The 16,886-nt window shown below is 44.8% G+C and overlaps 1 protein-coding gene across 2 annotated transcripts in view; it reads right to left on the bottom strand.

The window, feature by feature from the left end:
- KLF3 (Kruppel like factor 3) overlaps positions 1 to 11,283 on the bottom strand; it is a 29,222-nt gene extending 17,939 nt beyond the window's left edge. For both annotated transcript variants that reach the window (XM_008052992.1, XM_008052997.1), the window contains exons 1-2: positions 11,198 to 11,283; positions 5,593 to 5,688 (exon numbers count right to left, since the gene is read on the bottom strand). In XM_008052992.1, coding sequence (XP_008051183.1) covers positions 5,593 to 5,688; positions 11,198 to 11,215 — 114 coding nt within the window. In that variant the 5' untranslated portion in view covers positions 11,216 to 11,283. The remainder of the gene's footprint in view (positions 1 to 5,592; positions 5,689 to 11,197) is intronic.
- Positions 11,284 to 16,886: the final 5,603 nt, after the last annotated feature.

Genomic DNA, 16,886 nt, shown 5'->3' with positions numbered 1-16,886 from the left:
TAATTCCCAGCTACTCGGAAGGCTGAGGCGGAAGGATCGCCGGAGCCCAGCAGGTTGAGGCTGCGGTGGCTAGGAGCGGCCACTGCACTCCAGTCTGGGCGACAGAGTGAGATTCAAAAAAAAAAAAAAAAAAAAAAAAGTACCAGAAAATGGGGACAGCATTTCTGCTACTCACCAGTATGGACCTTCTCCTTATTTTCAGCCCTGTTCTTCCAAGATCTCCCTATGACCTAGATTTTAATGCCAATAGTTATTGGCAGGTAAATGGAAAGCAAAATGAGAACATACTCTCCAGTGAGATGCCCTGTTCCCTACACTGGACACACGATTAATGGCAGGTACAAGGTTAAATATGGGGACACATGTTTGGACACGGAGACCAACTATGAGCACATGATTATTCCAGTCCAATGGTCTCATAAAAGGGTGAAGAAATGTGGTCCCTCAAATCTGTTCAATGGCCAATGTCACAGCAATGTTTATCAGAACCTTTTATGAGACAGATTTACTTTACTTGGGTGTAACAGTGTCAGGAACAATACAGGGTTTGATCAGGGTGTGTGCCTTGGCTTGGGTACACCCTGGTAACAGTCATTTCATCTCTGTTCCAGACCATCCCTATCTCCCAACCAAGCAATGCAAATAAATAAGCATGGTTGTACTGGTCTGGAATTCAAATCAGGGGCAAGTGTTGAAACAGAAAATACATTTCTGGCCATGGCTAGACCTCCAATACCCTCTGCATCCCATTTACCCCAGGAAACCTATGTCTGGGGACAGAGCAGCCCAAAGACAAGATACAAACAAGGGTCATCCCCCCACATACCGGTGGTGGTGGTATTGGGTTTACTTTTCTTTTCTTTTGAGTTGGAGTCTCATTCTGTTGCCAGGTTGAAGTGCAGTGGCACACTCACGGCCACCGCAGCCTTGACATGCTAGGCCCTAGCAATCCTTCCGCCTCAGCCTTCCAAGAAGCTGGAACCACAGGTGTGTGCCACCACGCCTGGCTAATTTTTTGATTTTACTGTAGAGAGAAGGCTTTGCCAAGTTGCCTAGGCTGGTCTCAAACCCCTGGGGTCAGGTAATCCTCTCACCTTGGCCTCCCAAAGTACTGGGATTACAGGTATGAGCCACTGTGCCCAGCTGGGTTTACTTTTCAAAACAATCTGCTATTAAGAAAAAGTTCTTGCCTGGCATGGTGGCTCACACCTGCAATCCAAGCATTTTGGGAGGATGAGGCAAGAGGACTGCTTGAGCCCAGGAGTTCAAGACCAGCCTAGACAACAGAAGGAGACCACCTCTCTACTAAAAAAAAAAATCACAAAAATTAGATAGGTGAGGTGGTGCCTACCTGCAGTCTCAGCTACTTGGGAGGTTGAGGTGGAAGGGTTGCCTGAGCCCAGGAGGTCAAGGCTGCGATGAGCTGAGATCATGCCATTGCATGATCAGAGTGACGGAGTGAGACTCCCAACTCAAAAAAGAAAAAAAGTTCTGTCAATTGTAGCATGCATCAAATATTCACACCTCCACACGGTGTGGTGTGCATTTATTTGCTGACTACTTCCTCTCACTGAAATGTGAGGTGAGGGCCTGGCATAGGTACTCAATAAACACTTGATGAGCCTAATGCGGTGGCTCACATCTGTAATCCCAGCAGTTGTGGGAGGCAGAGGCGAGAGGATTGCCTGAGCCCAGGGGTTCGAGACTAGCCTGGTGGCGCACGCCTGTAGTTTCAGCTACTTGGAAGGCTGAGGTTGGAAGGATCACCTGAGCCCAGTAGTTCGAGGCTATGGTGGCCGTGGAGCATGACACTGCACTCCTACCTGGGCAGAGTAAAATTCCAACTAAAAACAAACAAACAAAAAAAGGCCCCCAAAATTCGATGAATGCACAAAGTGAATTAATACACACTCTTGGCAAGTTTTTACTACTGACAAGGCTAATGCCAATTATTTTAAATCTTGAATAAACTACTGCAATTGTGATGCGGACAAGGGCACAAGGCTTGGCTCATTTCCCAAAGCCACAATCAATCGCTTCTATTTTATTAGGAATAGTTTTGCTGAGTTTTCCATTACAAGACAGTTTAAATGGATGGAGCGACTGAAAGAAACATGGATGAAGTCTCTGTTTCACTCTTCATTAGTATGAAAAAAGTGAACGTCTATGACAGGGCAAGCCAAAGGAATCTTCATCCAAGGGAGGGGTTCCAGGCACGCAAAGTATGGTGCATGTATAAACAAACACTCTGGAAACAGCGAGTGGCAAACACAAGTAGAAAGGTCTGTCTCTACCAGGCCCAGAAGAGTCATGAAGAGTTTCTAGAACAGAGCAGAGGACAGGCTGGGTGCAGTGGCTTACGCCTGTAATCCCAGCACTGTGGGATGTCGAGACAGGAGGGTCCCTCGAGGCCAGGAGTTTGAGACCAGCCGGGACAACATAGTGAGATTTCATCTCTACAAAAAATAAAATAATTAGCTGGGTCTGGTGGTGTGCGCCTGTAGTCCTACCTACTCAGGAGGCTGAGGAGGAAAGATCGCCTGAGCCCAGAAGGTCGAGGCTGCAGTGAGCTGTGATCATGTCACTGCACTCCAGCCTGGGCAACAGAGTGAGACCCCGACTCAAAACCAAACACAGAGCAGAGGAAACTACTGGTTGACAATTTTCATTAACAAGAGATAAAAAGAGGAATTCACTTGCTTCAAAAGTAATCTTTGCATAGGAACAGTAGTATATGTATATTTTATAAGTTTTTCCTTGCTCACCTCCTGTATTAAATCCTTTAATGTTCAACCTTCTAAGGAATGGTAAAAACAACTTCTTTACATGTGCATAAAATGCACATATTTTTATATTTTCATATTTTACCAAAAAAAAAAAAAAATGCAGCCGGGCTCAGTGGCTCAGCCTGTAATCCCGCGCCTCTGGGAGGCTGAGGTGAGTGGATTGCCTGAGCCCGTGGGTTCGAGACCTGCCTGGGCAACTTGGCGAGACCTCATCTCTACAATAAATCAAAAATTAGCCGGGTACGGTAGCACATGCCTGTAGTTCCAGCTACTTGGAAGGCTGAGCGGAAGGATCGCTGGAGCCCAGCAGGCGAGGCTGCGATGGACGGGAGCAGCCACTGCACTCCAGTCTGGGCAACAGAGTGAGACTCCAACTCAAAAAAAAAAAAAAAAAAAAAAAAATGCTGGTGATTTTGCCAACACTGGGCGGATGGCAAGTCCACTCCCGGGTCTAGCAAATTTTAACAAAGCACCAAATTTAACAGTGTGAAGTTTTGTGTTTTCGTAAAAGAAAAATGACAAATCCTCACTTTCTCTAAGCTACAGTAAAATACCAAACAAGCAGATTGTTTCTGCTGTGTTGTCCTTTAAGGGGGAGAGATACATTATCGCAGAATATTTTTATTCATATGTGGAATTTAAAAAATGTTTTTCTAATATCCTCTAGTGCCTTTATGTTTTCAACACTGATTTGAAGAGCCAATGACTTTGACCTTCAGGCCAAAGACTAAATTTAAAAAAAAAAGGAAAAATAATTTAGGTCCAATACACTTCACCTATGAAGGCAGGAAAGATGAATTTTTAAGACTTAAGAGTGGAAACAGAATGCTTTTATTTACTTTTTAAATAAAATAATTGACGCCTTACTTCTCAAATGTCCCTGTTAAGTGAAGTTTCACTGAATTAAGAAACTTAAGAATTAAAAAAACCCTTCATTATAAGGACTGACACTAACTTTTGGTGAAACTAATTAAATTCTATAAGCATCAGCTGAAGCTGAAATCTAGCACTTGAAGGAGAAAAAAAGATCATCAATTGCAGATATACTTCTACATATTTTAACTTCCTGTACTAATACAAGTTACAACATTCCAATTTTCACACCTCCTTTCAATTAATTTTCTTTCCCATTTTTTTTCCCGTGAGGTGCATTTCCTCACATGTAGTTATGTCACACCAACCGTGCAACAAGGAGCTTCATTTTCGCTTTAAATCAGGCTCCGAAGCCCTATTTTCATGCTTGACTAAAGGCATTGGAAGTACACTGAATAGTGAAATGCATCATTGATGGTTCTGCATCATTTGTAAAATTAAGAACCTATTCATCTTTCAAGGATATAATTAATGAGGAAACTTTATACCTTTATTTTCTCCTAATGTGATCATGCAATAGTGGGGGGTGGGGCCAGCTAATGAAAACAATGACAGCACTAAATAATATTAGAAATAAATTTAGTTTTTTGATTTATCAAACTCTTGATGTGCAGCTACTGTCATATTCACTCGGCTATCCTGTTATTGGGCTGGAATGTAAATTTCCTTAAAGCCACTCCAACTTAACTTTAATGAGAGAAGCTGGTAAACACTTCACTGGCTCAGTAATAACCATGGCAACTCAGTTCCAAGGGCCTTGGAGTGACCCCCGTGTCTCGAATAAATGCTTTTGGCAGGAACCTCCACAGCCGATGCATCAGGATGATCTAATTTTGCAAGCATATCATTACCAACCTTCAGATACACAACCCAGGCCAAGTCGTTCCCCTTGTGAATACTTTCCAAACCCGTGGAAGAAAAGCGCAAGATGGAATGGGAGTGCTGCCCTGTTATTCAATATTCACTAAACCAGATCCCTCACATCCAAACCACCCCTGTTCTCTGAGTCAGGCACTGTCCTCTGCCACCAGGTCTCATCTCCATGGCACTGGTGTCGAACCTATATAAACACCTGGTGGCCTAACAGCATCTAGTGGCCTGGCTCACAGAGGCCTTAGCATTAAGGTGTTGGAAAGGACAGTGAATGCAGTTCCCACCCAGCCAGACTCTTCCAAGCGAAACCAGACTCCATCCTCATTGCCAAGTTCTCCCACTCACTGGTTTCTCCTCAGTCACTTCATACAGTCACGGTTCCACATGGCTGTTGTCACTGGTTTTTAAGCAAGTCATTTTGTTATTTTTTTTTTTTAATTTTTTGAGTCAGGGTATTACTCTGCTACCCAGGCTGGATGGAGTGCAGAGTGCAGTGGTATGATCACAGCCACTACCACAGCCTTGACCTGCTGGGCTCAGGTGATCCTTCCACCTCAGCCTCCCAAGTAGCTGGGACTATATAGGTGCATACCACCATGCCTGGCTAATTTTTAAAAAATTTATTATAGACACGAGGTCTTGCCAAGTTGCCCCGGCTGGCCTCAAACTCCTGGGCTCTGGCAATCCTCTCGCCTCAGGTTCCCAAAGTGCTAGAATTACAGGCATGAGCCAACACACCCAGTTCATTTTGTTCTTAATATATATCTTACACACAAAAAGGCTGAGGAGTTGTGTCATGACTGGATTCGTCCTGGCCTAAGTTCTATACTGATCATACCTGGGAGATGACAGGCTTAGGTCTTAAGGAAGCATGGATCCCATTTATCTAAGGACACATAGTTACTAAGGAGTAGTTACTGCATTCATTACTAAGAGTTTTGAAAGATAGTGGCCTATGAATTGTCTGTCAAGTAGTGAGTGACTTCAAGGTGTAACACAGCACATAATATTATCATTGCATGGGGAGAAAAAAGGAGGTGTCCACCTTCGGAAAACTTACCACGGAGACAGGGTCCATGGCCTCTTGCTTGACAGGGACTGGGTCAAACATGAGCATTCTTTTTGTTAAACCTTCTAGGGTGCTCTGGTGTTTGACCTACAAAACAAAACAAGGTATCCATCTAAATTCGGAGGTTACTTTAAATACAAAGTAGTAAAAATAAAATACAACACACCTCTCCCCCCTTCTCCGCATGCTTCTCTCCTCCACCCCTGGAACGACTAGAATTTGCTTCCTTTACCTACGAAAGATGCCATTTATATAATTAAAACCAGACCTCGTGGTCCTCACCAGATGAGAACCAACCAGCATCGCTAACTCAAATACATAAACCCAAACATTCTGGAACAACATGTACAGCCCCTTCTGACAGCAAAGCTTGCTGAGGACTGTGGTGTATCTCGTTAGAAGGTCACCTCATGCAGGATTGTTAAATACTTTTCCTTTCCCCCTTGTATTTATTACAGAAAAATGGGGGGGGGGGGGCGGCAGAAGACAAACAGTAATCCTAGAGCCAACCATCATTAAATCCTTTGGTGCTATCCTAACAAACCTTCTTTTTAAATGGGATCATAGCATACATATGAGTTAGCAACTATCACTTCACTTAACAATTTATAGTGAAAATGCTTCTTTTCAGTAAGCGCCATATAATGGTGGCACATCAAATTCACTGTGCCACTGTATGGACACATCGGTTTACTTCTTCCTTTTTATTGGGCATTTAGGTTGCTTCTCAGTTTCACCATCACAAACAGCAATGAGTCACCTTAAGCTATATCCTCCTGCACATCTTAATTTTTAGAATACATTTTCCAGAGGGAATTTCTTGGGCAAGAGGTACGAGGGGGACACCCCCTCAAAATCCAAAATTATCTTTTGGAGGTTGGGCCCCTTGTAGTCCAGACTTTGCCCACTGGGTGAGTATTCTAGGAACCCACTGGTATCAGTGTACCAGCTAGTGTTGTAGTGAGAGGCTGTGTTCGACTTTGGTGAATTTTTTTTTGGAGATTCTTTCAACATTTTTGCCCATTTCATGATGGGTGATTTAAGAGCCCACCTGCCCACACCACGACCTCCATGCCCCACCCTCCCTATTCACTTGCTCGATCTCACTCTATCAACACCCCCCCCATGAAAAAAGTCTGCAAAGGGAAACATTTGCCGATGTAGAAGAGGTGAAACAAAAACAGCAGAATCACTAAAAGGTATCAAAATGGACAAGTTCAAAAACTGTTTTGAGTAGTGGGAAAAGCATCTCGATAGGTGTGTTGCATCAGATGGAGAGTACTTTGAGGGTGACTGAAGTTTCAACATACAAGAATACACAATTTTTTAATAAAGAAATTCCAGGTTTTTGGGTCCTCTTTAAATATACATTTTCCAAAGCATTTGGTATATTATTCAAAGATGCAATATATTTTTATTAATAAAATTTAACATTTTTATTAAAAAAATTTCCACTAGCAACACGTATTATCACTTAAAAAAAATACTAAAAACTTTGCCAATTTGTGAGTCTCAAAATGGAAAATTATTTTTATTCCAAATTGACTTGATTATTGAAGTTAAGTTTTTTTCCATTTTTACTGACCACTTAGATTTCTTCTTTTGACAAATGCCTATTCAGTTCTTGAGCGAGCCCACACACCCCTGCCATTTTTTATTGTTGTCTAAGGACTTTTCCTATGTGAAGAATTTTAGCTTGCTTTCATCCTAAGTAGGAAATTGGCCTAATGTAAAGGAAATGTCCACCATGATCCTGCCTGTCATTTCCTTCTATTCTGTACCCATCCACCTCCAACACTAACCAACATCAAGTCAACTGCTTCCTCACAGGACACAATGTCCATGCGCTCAACGAAACACTGCCCAGCTACTAGACAGATCTTCAGAAACTCACTTCAGGCACTTACAATCCAAATTTGGCCAAGCACAGTGGCTTATGCCTGTAATTCCAGCACTTGTGAGGCTGAGGAGGGAGGATTGCTTGAGACTAGCCCAGGTGACATAGTGAGACCTCATCTCGACAAAAAAATCAAATTAATCAGGCATGGAGGAACGCACCTGTAGTCCCAGCTACTCAGGAGGTTGAGGTGGAAGAATCGCCTGAGTCCAAGAGGTAGAGAATATAGTGAGCTGTGATTGCACTCCAGACGGGATAGAGTGAGGCCCCAGACTCAAAACAAAACAAACAAACAAAACCCCATCAAATGTGGTTTAAGTGCTCAGTGCTTTTGCAAGAGGTGTCCTTATTGATCACCCTGGTTTGAGGGGCAAAGTGAACATGTTCTAGATGAAGCTCCACCTGAAAGGTGGCAGAAGTCCCAGATTTGGGATGACTTCCTGTATTTCAGGATTAGGCTCTCCACCCCCACCTCCCAAAGCAGTCCTATGGTCTGCTGTGTCTGTACTCTATAGGTTACACCAAGATCTCATCACACACAATTGTGGAAGAAATACTGTGCAGTGCTTGGACTTCACTGAGTCACTGAAGAAAGCTCATTCTGACTCTCATGATGACACGTGAATTTCATCAATAACTCAACACAAAGCCCTAACTCCAAAATTTTATTTCCCTACATCACAGGATGTATTATCATCTACAAACACAATTAGATGATAATGGCTGCTCCAATCAATGGTGCTACTACCCTCTTATGTAGCCCAGCAAGAACAAACCCCAACAGCCAGTGAAAAATAGATGATTTCATAATGAAGGATGAAAACGCTTTTGTCTTGGCATCTCTTATTAACCAGTTCCCAGTCCAGCAGCTGGATGGACAGACACGGCTCTAAGAACTGCTGTCCAGTGCTCCATGGCAGGTCATAAACAAAAGATGTGAGATCTCCAGCTTACATCAATGAGGTCAGATAATTTAGCAGCCCTGACCCACGGCTGGCCACCCAGCAGCAGCCTCCTGCAGCAGCCTCCCTCCGCCCCCGCAGCCTTTTAAAGCGAATTCACTCTTATAGACTCATCTATTATACCAGACAGCATCCTGATGCAAATCCTTCTAAATTCTCAGGCTTAGAAGGAAAGAGCTCTGGTCTTGAGACTCAGGCAGACTGCCCTAGCCCAGGCATGGGCAAGTCTTTTCACAGGTAAAATGCAGACCCTGCTCCCTCACCTATTTCTTGAGGTTTTAGATCTATCTAATGAGATTTTAAACACACACACCCTCTAAATTATTTGCATCAACAAATGGGAACATAATTCTTGGATATCCATACTGCACATACAACACTAAATGTGTTGGCTCCAACATCTGGTATCTGCCTCTTTGCTAAGGTACCTAGCCTTAGAGGTCAACCTGAGCATCCTTCATGAAAACTCAAGGCTAAATTCAGTCTCAAAGTTAACAGTCATCTACATCCTGGATGAGGCCTCAGTAGCTTCTGAGCTGGGCCAGCATCCCTACACCTCGAGGTACCCTGAACTCTCTGCTGCCAGTACTTGAGCACAGGAGAATACACAAAGATGTGGGCTCTGGAGTTCCTCTCAGTTCACATTCTAACTCTACCAGTTAGCTCATGCAGCTTTCAATGACTGCCTAATGCCCACAGCGGTGATATACTGGATCCATTTAGAAATGAATCACACATTAACCTGCTGTATCTTTTCATAATTTTAGAATGTTATTAAAGTCACGATTGTTCGTTCATTTTTTTTTGAGTTGGAGTCTCACTCTGTTGCCCAGGCTAGAGTGCCACGGCACACTCATGGCCACCCCAGTGCAGACCTGCTGGGCTCCGGTGAGCCATCCGCCTCAGCCTTTCATGTAGCCGGAACTACAGGCATGCACTGCCACACCCGGCTAATTTTTGATTTATTGCAGAGACAAGGTCTCACCAAGTTGCCCGGGCTGGTTTCAAACCCACGGGCTCAGGGAATCCACTTGCCTTGGCCTCCCAAAGTGCTGGGATTACAGACTGAGTCACCGAGTCCAGCCTGTTCGTTGACTTTTATGATTTATTTAAGGAAATTGGTGCTTTGCAGGACTTGTAATCCTAAGAGAATCATAGTCTAGTATAAAACATTGGCTCCAACAAAACTTGATTTGTTTTCACTAAAAAAAAAAAAAAAAAAATTTAACAAGTTATGTTTACTTGTTCAGAGCTGTACCTCAAGATAATACAAATGTGGATGAAGGGAGACTTCTTATTACACAAATATTTCAGCTAATGAGGAAGATTCAGGAATGACAGGATTAGAATACCTAATTTGTAGCTCCTAACTAAAGAATGCATAAATCAGATTTTTGTTTATTTATTTGCAGATTTCTATTATTTTGTACCCACATCTCTGAATAGACCCCTGTTATCACTGCTAATGGCTTTGTTTGTGGGTTCTGGCCTAGAATCAGAAGAGAGTGACTGCAATGTCTTCAAAGTAACTTAAGCACTAAAAATATGGGGGGAATCCCTAAACTTGGAGGTCTTTGTGAACCCATGGGCAACTCAGTGCTCTGGAGACACTGTCACTTTAAAAGAATGCTTAATCTGCCCCCCACCCCCAAACCCCACAAATGCTTAAGTACTGACAGCAATCTTAAGTCACACCAGTAGGTGGCACACTAAAACAGGCATTTCGGACCAGGACACTGGCAGAAAATCCAGTTTGCCAAGCCTCAGGGTCTTTAAACCCAGTGGGTTAACCAGGCTCAGGAATTCTATTAACCATTTTATGTGGGCACCACAGAGATGAGGAGGCCACAAATGTGGTTCTGTGTTTTCGCACAACTATTTTCCAATCATAAACTCATTTACATCTTCGTTATATTTAACTAGCTAAGCAGAAATACACTCTAAGGCTAACCTGAGCAAACTCAGGATAACAAAACTGCATTTAAAGGCCATACTTTACTTTCATGGAAGAGGTGGCTAGAGCTGGCTGAACCTCCCTTGAAAGCAGACCATCCTGAAGCTGGCACTTGTTTTGTTACAGAACTGACCGTAGAGGCAGCTGCCTGCCTCTTCCCCAGCATGGGAGGAGGGAGGAGGAGCGAGGGAAGAGAGAAGGTGGAGAGAGAATGTGTGCGTGTCGGCAGCAACATCGCCTCTCTAGTGCTTAAGGCTTGCTTCTGACCTTTTTCCACCTCAATGCCCGTTTTCTATGCCCCTTTCCATATCCTCAGCTCTTTCTTCGGATTCTCAAAGGGTCCTGCGTTACCTTCGCCCACCCAGGCTTCCCCGAGGCTCCAGCCAACACATCACAGGTGACTGTCTCCTCTCCTCTCCCCCCCCCCGCTTTTCCAAGTATTTGGAGTTTTAAAAGAGAAAACGCCACCTTTCCCCACCCTTTACTCCCCCTTAAAGAAACTTCAGGGGGAAAAAATGAGAAAAATAAAAACAACTGTGTGTGCCTGTGTGTATAATTCCTGGCCGAACAGGCAAGCAATCTACCTTGAGTTAAACTCCCTTTCCAGAGAAACTTTTCTTTTCTTCACTTCTTTACCAAACACTTCAAAAATCTCCTGATGGCTCAAAGTTGTATTTCATGGCAGCTGCCCTGGCCAGACACACGGAGGCGGCAGGCAGCAGATGTCAGCGGCCATTTCTACGCTGGAGGCTCCTTTAAGAAAAGCTCGGCGCTGGCACCTACCTGGAAAGGCGTCTTCATGCCAGTCTATGATTTTCACCTGCCTGGGTCTTCAGCTGCTGGTTTGAAAGGAACACAATTCCACGGGGGATTGCTAAGTCCTTGTCCGTCATGAATTAGTTACTTTGCATGAACTTGTATTGTAAGTGGGAAAAGAAGTGAATTATTTCATTCCAGATGAAATAGAATGATCCAGTGAGCAAACAATCCGCCCTCTCTCCTCTCTCTGCTAACAAGCCACCCAATTTTACTTTCCTGCCTCCACCCATCTGCTCCACCCTATGGAGAGTTGCCAAGGCGAGTCCAACTTGTCCAAACAGGACATGGCTTCAGATAAGATTCTGCCCACACCCTGTACTTCGGAAAGACCGAGTGAAGCAATTGATTTCGCATGTAAATAGGGACAGGTGCAAAGGTAACAACCCAGCAAAATCCCTCCACGTTTCCAGACTGGGGGCCCTGTGAAGCAAGGCTGGGGGAGGGGAAACCCGCACCCGCAACACCCTTGAGGTCTGCTCTCAAGTTCAAGGCCACCTGGCGAGTGGCATGCCACACCCTTCTTAGGGAAATTTTAGCAAACTCAATTCGTTTTCCCTACTAGGGTTACATACTTGTTTTCCTTCTTTAGGCTCCTGACAATTTTGTATCTTAGTCTCAAGGGCAGGCAACCCAAGATAAATTGAAAAATACCCATAACGTCTAATCCTGCTGAGTACATATCTCACAAGGCCTCGCCTAAGCCCTCAGTTCTCTTCCGTGAGGCGTTATATAATCAAATCCAGAAGGGCTGCGTGAGGCCACACTGCCTCTCATCTGCCTCTGCCCAGCACCCTCCCTATCGCTGGGGACCCACCCAACTCCACCCCAAGGGGCCTCCACCCAGGGGCCCCACCCTGCAGGGAGTGGGAGGCTGGGAGGGACTCACTGGCTCGCAGCAGCAGCCAGTTCCTGGAAATTCCGGCCTGAACAGGGATGGCTGGAACCTTAAAAATAACCAGAAGAAACCATCAGGGCAGTGGTGACCCCTCCCCTCCTGATGATTCTCCATCAGAGCTTTGCCCCCAGAGCCCCGGAGCCTTTGGATACAAAGCCACCAACTAGTCCTGCCCTCTCCCTTCAAAAGTAAACAAAAAAGAAACAGAAAAGCATTTGGAAGCACTGCTATCAGTGGGCCCAGGCCCAAGCCTTCCTCCTCCTTGCTCCGGCCACTGAAGGCTCACCCTTCCCTGCCTTCCATTGGCCTTATTTTCTGTGCTTCACCATGGAAACCTGGAGGTCATCCGTGAAGGCTCCCTACCTCCTTTACTCTCCATCTCCACCCCTGTCACTGGGACCAGGCCCCTGGTGCCTCCTGCCGGTGTGACTGGAGCTTTTCTTTTCTGTGTCCCCCTCGCCAGGCCGCAGCCCCGGACCCCCTCGCCACCTACGACTTCCGCAGTCCTTTTCTCAGCCAGTCCTTCCCAAGCCACAGACCTCCCTCCCCCGGGATCCTCAGGACCTACAGTGGGCTGAGACGCCCATGCTTGGCACCCCCTTCCCCACCAGCTGCCCCCTGCTCCAACAAGTGCCCTTCGTGCTGGTTGCCCTGCCCCCCACCCCAGGTCTTTGTTCATTTTTGGCCTCGATGCTGGGCAACCGGCGAGGAATGCCCCCTCCCCTTCCGGCTTATCTAAATCCTCCTAATTCTTCAAAGACCAGCTCAAGGCCCTCCCCACTGCTCTGTGCAGCCAGCTGATTGCTCCCTGGTAGATCCTGGGAGGCCACCTCTTCTTCCCTAGATCTGCTGGCCTTTGGCTTTCCCAAGCAGCACCAGCACCAGCACCCACCACCTGACCGGGCAACCTCGGCTTTGTTGGGAGGGCTCCCTCCCCACCACCGAGGAGATCAGGCAGGCTCGCCCACCAATGAAATTATGTCACGCCCGTGAGCTCTCAGCCTATAGCAGGAGTTCTACAGGCATTTCTCTCTCCCCGCCCCCTGCACTTGAAACTTCCCTTACCTGAGAAATGGGCGCAAAAGGCCTGACCCTGAAAGAAACCCCAAAAACCAAACCTCCTTAGAAATAGTTAGTGCCTCTAGCTTTAACCCTGTCTGACATGGGTATTCCAGTGACCTTCACAGTATCACCCCTCAAATAATTTATATCCACCAAGCAAGGCCTTCTAAACTAGTCAGGAGTCAAGGTCTCTACTCAAAGCTAAAATAGAAAAAAGTGAACGAGAGACAGAGAGGGAGAAGAGGATGAGGAGGCAACTGCAGGGGGAGGGTGTGTGCATGGGCACAAACACTAGGTTTTTACAGAAGGATACTTCCCTTGACCAAGGAAAGCAAGGGGCTATGTGACGTCACCCGGCAATTACCAGGAGATGTTCTTTACATGGACTGTGCCATTTAACGCCTCTGAGGTCAATAAAAGACTCAGAGAGGTAAAGTGCCCTGTCCAAGACCACACAGCTGCTAAGTTGTAGGACCAGGATTTGAACCCAATGTAGTCTGACCTCAAGGCTGGTGAACTTGGCCTGCCACTCTACCACCTCCCCAGCAAAGGCACAACAGAACATCACAGACAGCAAGAATGGGACAGTGACTTCTGCAAGCACATTGGTCCCTGGGAAAGACAGGTCACTCTGCTTACAGTAGCAACCATTTCCACTCCTGCCCACCCTGTCTCAGAGTGCAAGGCCTGGATGCGAGATCAAAAGACACATTCTGAAGGCCGCAAACTAGGCTCTTATTCTTCCTAGCCAATGCACCTGCAATTGTCCATAAAACTGCTGAGAAAAATTGGCAGCTTTGCCCAAGCAAATACGGAAATCCTCATAATAACTGTACAAAGGTGGAGGGGTCAGGTCCTCACCCCCATTTTAGAAATGAGGAAATGGAGGAACAGAGGTGAACCGACTCGCCGGGTTTTGCAGAGTTGGTTGGAGCTGCAGCCAAGGATAGAAGCGTGCCTGCCTGCAGACCAGGGCTCTTTCTGTTCTGCTTCAAGTCTGTGCTGTGGGGGACAACTTTCAGGGACAACCGCACCACGCTGTCCTCACTCCCTGTCGCTGGCCTCACTCCCTGTCGGGAGGGTGTGGGCGTGCAGTGCCACTCCCTGTCGGGAGGTTCTAGCGGCAATTAAGATTTCCAAATGCCGTTTCAGGTTAGATCACTACAGATCCACTCCATCCTGTGGCATAACTCAGTCGTGATTGCACATAATTTGAGATTAGCTCTAATAAGCAGGTACTCAGTAAATACTTGAGAGATGAATACATGTCAAACGACACTTCTTACATGCTAGGATAAATTCAGGGCAAGGGCCCTGGAATGACCGGATACCAGGTGTCCCACCCGGAAAATCTGCCCAGCTGCCAGGGGAGACAGCCTGAAACATCATCTTCTAAGATGCAAAGTAGACGTGCAACACTTTGGGAGCTCGGGGGAGAAAAACTCCCTTGTTTGGGGAACTAAGCGGAACAGGAACCTGATCTTCCTAATGAAAGCAGCCTTGGAGTGCAAAGCTTTGGAAGGTACTAGGGTGTAAAGTGCAGGAACAGATAAAGGAGTGGGCTTCAGTGATTAGACTCAAACAACAGCAATAGAAGAAAGAACAGCATATAGGCCAGAGGAGAAGAAACCCGCACTTGATTCAGGGCGCTCTCCAGGGTAGAATGCACTGACCTCCATATCCACTTGATCTCTCCTGTCTAGATTTGGCCAAACTCCACTGATCTGGGTTGAGACTAGCCCTGGGCCATCCCTGGCGGGATCCCCAAGCCTTCCTGAGATTGGCAACCATCTTGAGTATGTCCCAGAGTAAACTGGGATTGTAAACTGGGCAATCCCGGGTCCTCCTGCAAGGGGCATGCCTCAGGGCAAGCCTGCTTCCTGGAAATCAGGGGTAAAGCCAGTCCCAGGGTTAGGTGAAATGCATGGTGAAAACCACTTCACTCCTCCAGCACAACGGAGTGAGTTTCAAAAACCTCTAGGAACCTGTTTTGCCAAAGAGAGAACTTTACTGCAAACCCTCTGATATGAAACATACAGATAATTTTTTTTAATGTTCTACTGAATATGGTAACATTCCAGAATCAGTACAGGGCAGGTAAAAGGTTCGTTTTTCTGCTGTACTAGAAACTAGCCCCAGTTCTGGTTCAGAAACGGTCTACATCATTGTGCCTCTTGTATAACTACTCAATTTCAAGGGAGGAAAGTAGAGTTGGGGGGGAAAGCAGGGCTACCCCCCTTCAGACAATGCTCTCCCTTATCAGGGCCGACTGCTGTCTGGTTTCCTGTCTCCAGCTCTGGCCTGGCTGCTTAAGATGAGAAATGGGGTCTCAGAAAGGGAAGGGTCAGGCTTGAAAATGAGAATGCTGACCACCATCATAATCCTCTTCCAGCTCACTCCAGGATGAATTCTCACTAGAAGATCATATAGTAGCAAACCAGATACCGATTGTTTTAAGACTCCAGGGAGTTTTCTTTATTTTCTTTAAAGCTAGATCCAATGACAAATAAAGCACTTCAGAAGGAAACACCGTTTCCAGAATAATGCAATTCCTAGTATTTAAAGAATGAGGTGGCTTATATTCATTTACTTTTTGTAAACACAAATGGGTGTGAAAACAATATGAAATGTTGCCTAAGAAAGCTGTCATTTGGTAGCAAAAATGATTTAAAAACATTAAAAAGTAAAGCAGTGGTGGAAATACAAAGGAACTGAATTAGGAATCATGATTAATATGGCCAAGAGTTGAGACAATGCCTATTTTTTGTGTAATTATAATTATAAGGTATAATTTTCCTCAACTATCTAGCTCAGCATTTAAAAGCCTGCAGAAATTTTTCCCTGATAGAATATATTACACCCTAATTATCTGTTAACCACTGCCCTCTCCCCAACAAAAAGGGAAGGAAAGAAACTGGGGAAAGCCAAATAAAGATACTGTTTACCAAATCTAGTTAGACTGTTAACAGCTTTGGAACTAAAACAAGAAAACCTGCTTCAATTAGGATTATTTATGAATTTCAAGTTTAAAGGTTTCTCGTTCTACAAGTCAGCGGAACAGTTTAAGTTGCTTTTCCCAAAGGAGAAAGAAAAAATCTTATTGAGACCTTCCAAAACCCATCTTTTTTTCATCAGTCGCCAACTTTCTTAATATCATAGTTTATACTTTACTTTGATACATAAAGAACGTGGTAGGATGTGCCACTTGAAACCAAAGTACTACTATCACCAGTGTTTGGGAGTAGAGAGCTTGATTTGAATTAATTCCATCAGAGACAAAACAGATAATTCCTATAGATTTTTTTAAAAATCCCCAAATAAGAAGTTTACAACATAATTTGCCAAAAGTTTTATTTTCCAATCATCTACTTCCATAAAACCTAGTTTCTCAACACCCAAAAGAATACTTAAATAATTTGTTAAGGTAGGTTTTAAATAAACCCAGAAATTCATGAACCCACAACTGACTATTAAAAATAAAATAATGAAAAATTTGTCACCGTAAAACATACACGAGAGGAAAATTCTCCTTCTGTTTCCAAAAGAGGAGATTAAAATTTTCCAAACTATTTATCATTAAATGAATTTGTAATTGCCAGTTCTCCTTTGCTTTGAGTTTTTAAACTTAAAAAGGTCTGGAAATTAGATCTAAAATACTGCACTGTGAAAATTTTTGCCCTTAAGAAAATTATCCTG

Source organism: Carlito syrichta, unplaced genomic scaffold, assembly GCF_000164805.1.
Source record: "Carlito syrichta isolate Samal-C Ts95f unplaced genomic scaffold, Tarsius_syrichta-2.0.1 Scaffold73072, whole genome shotgun sequence".
Taxonomy (NCBI): Eukaryota; Metazoa; Chordata; class Mammalia; order Primates; family Tarsiidae; genus Carlito; species Carlito syrichta.
Note: the sequence above shows the minus strand (reverse complement) of the source record. Positions and strands in the feature narration are given on the sequence as shown.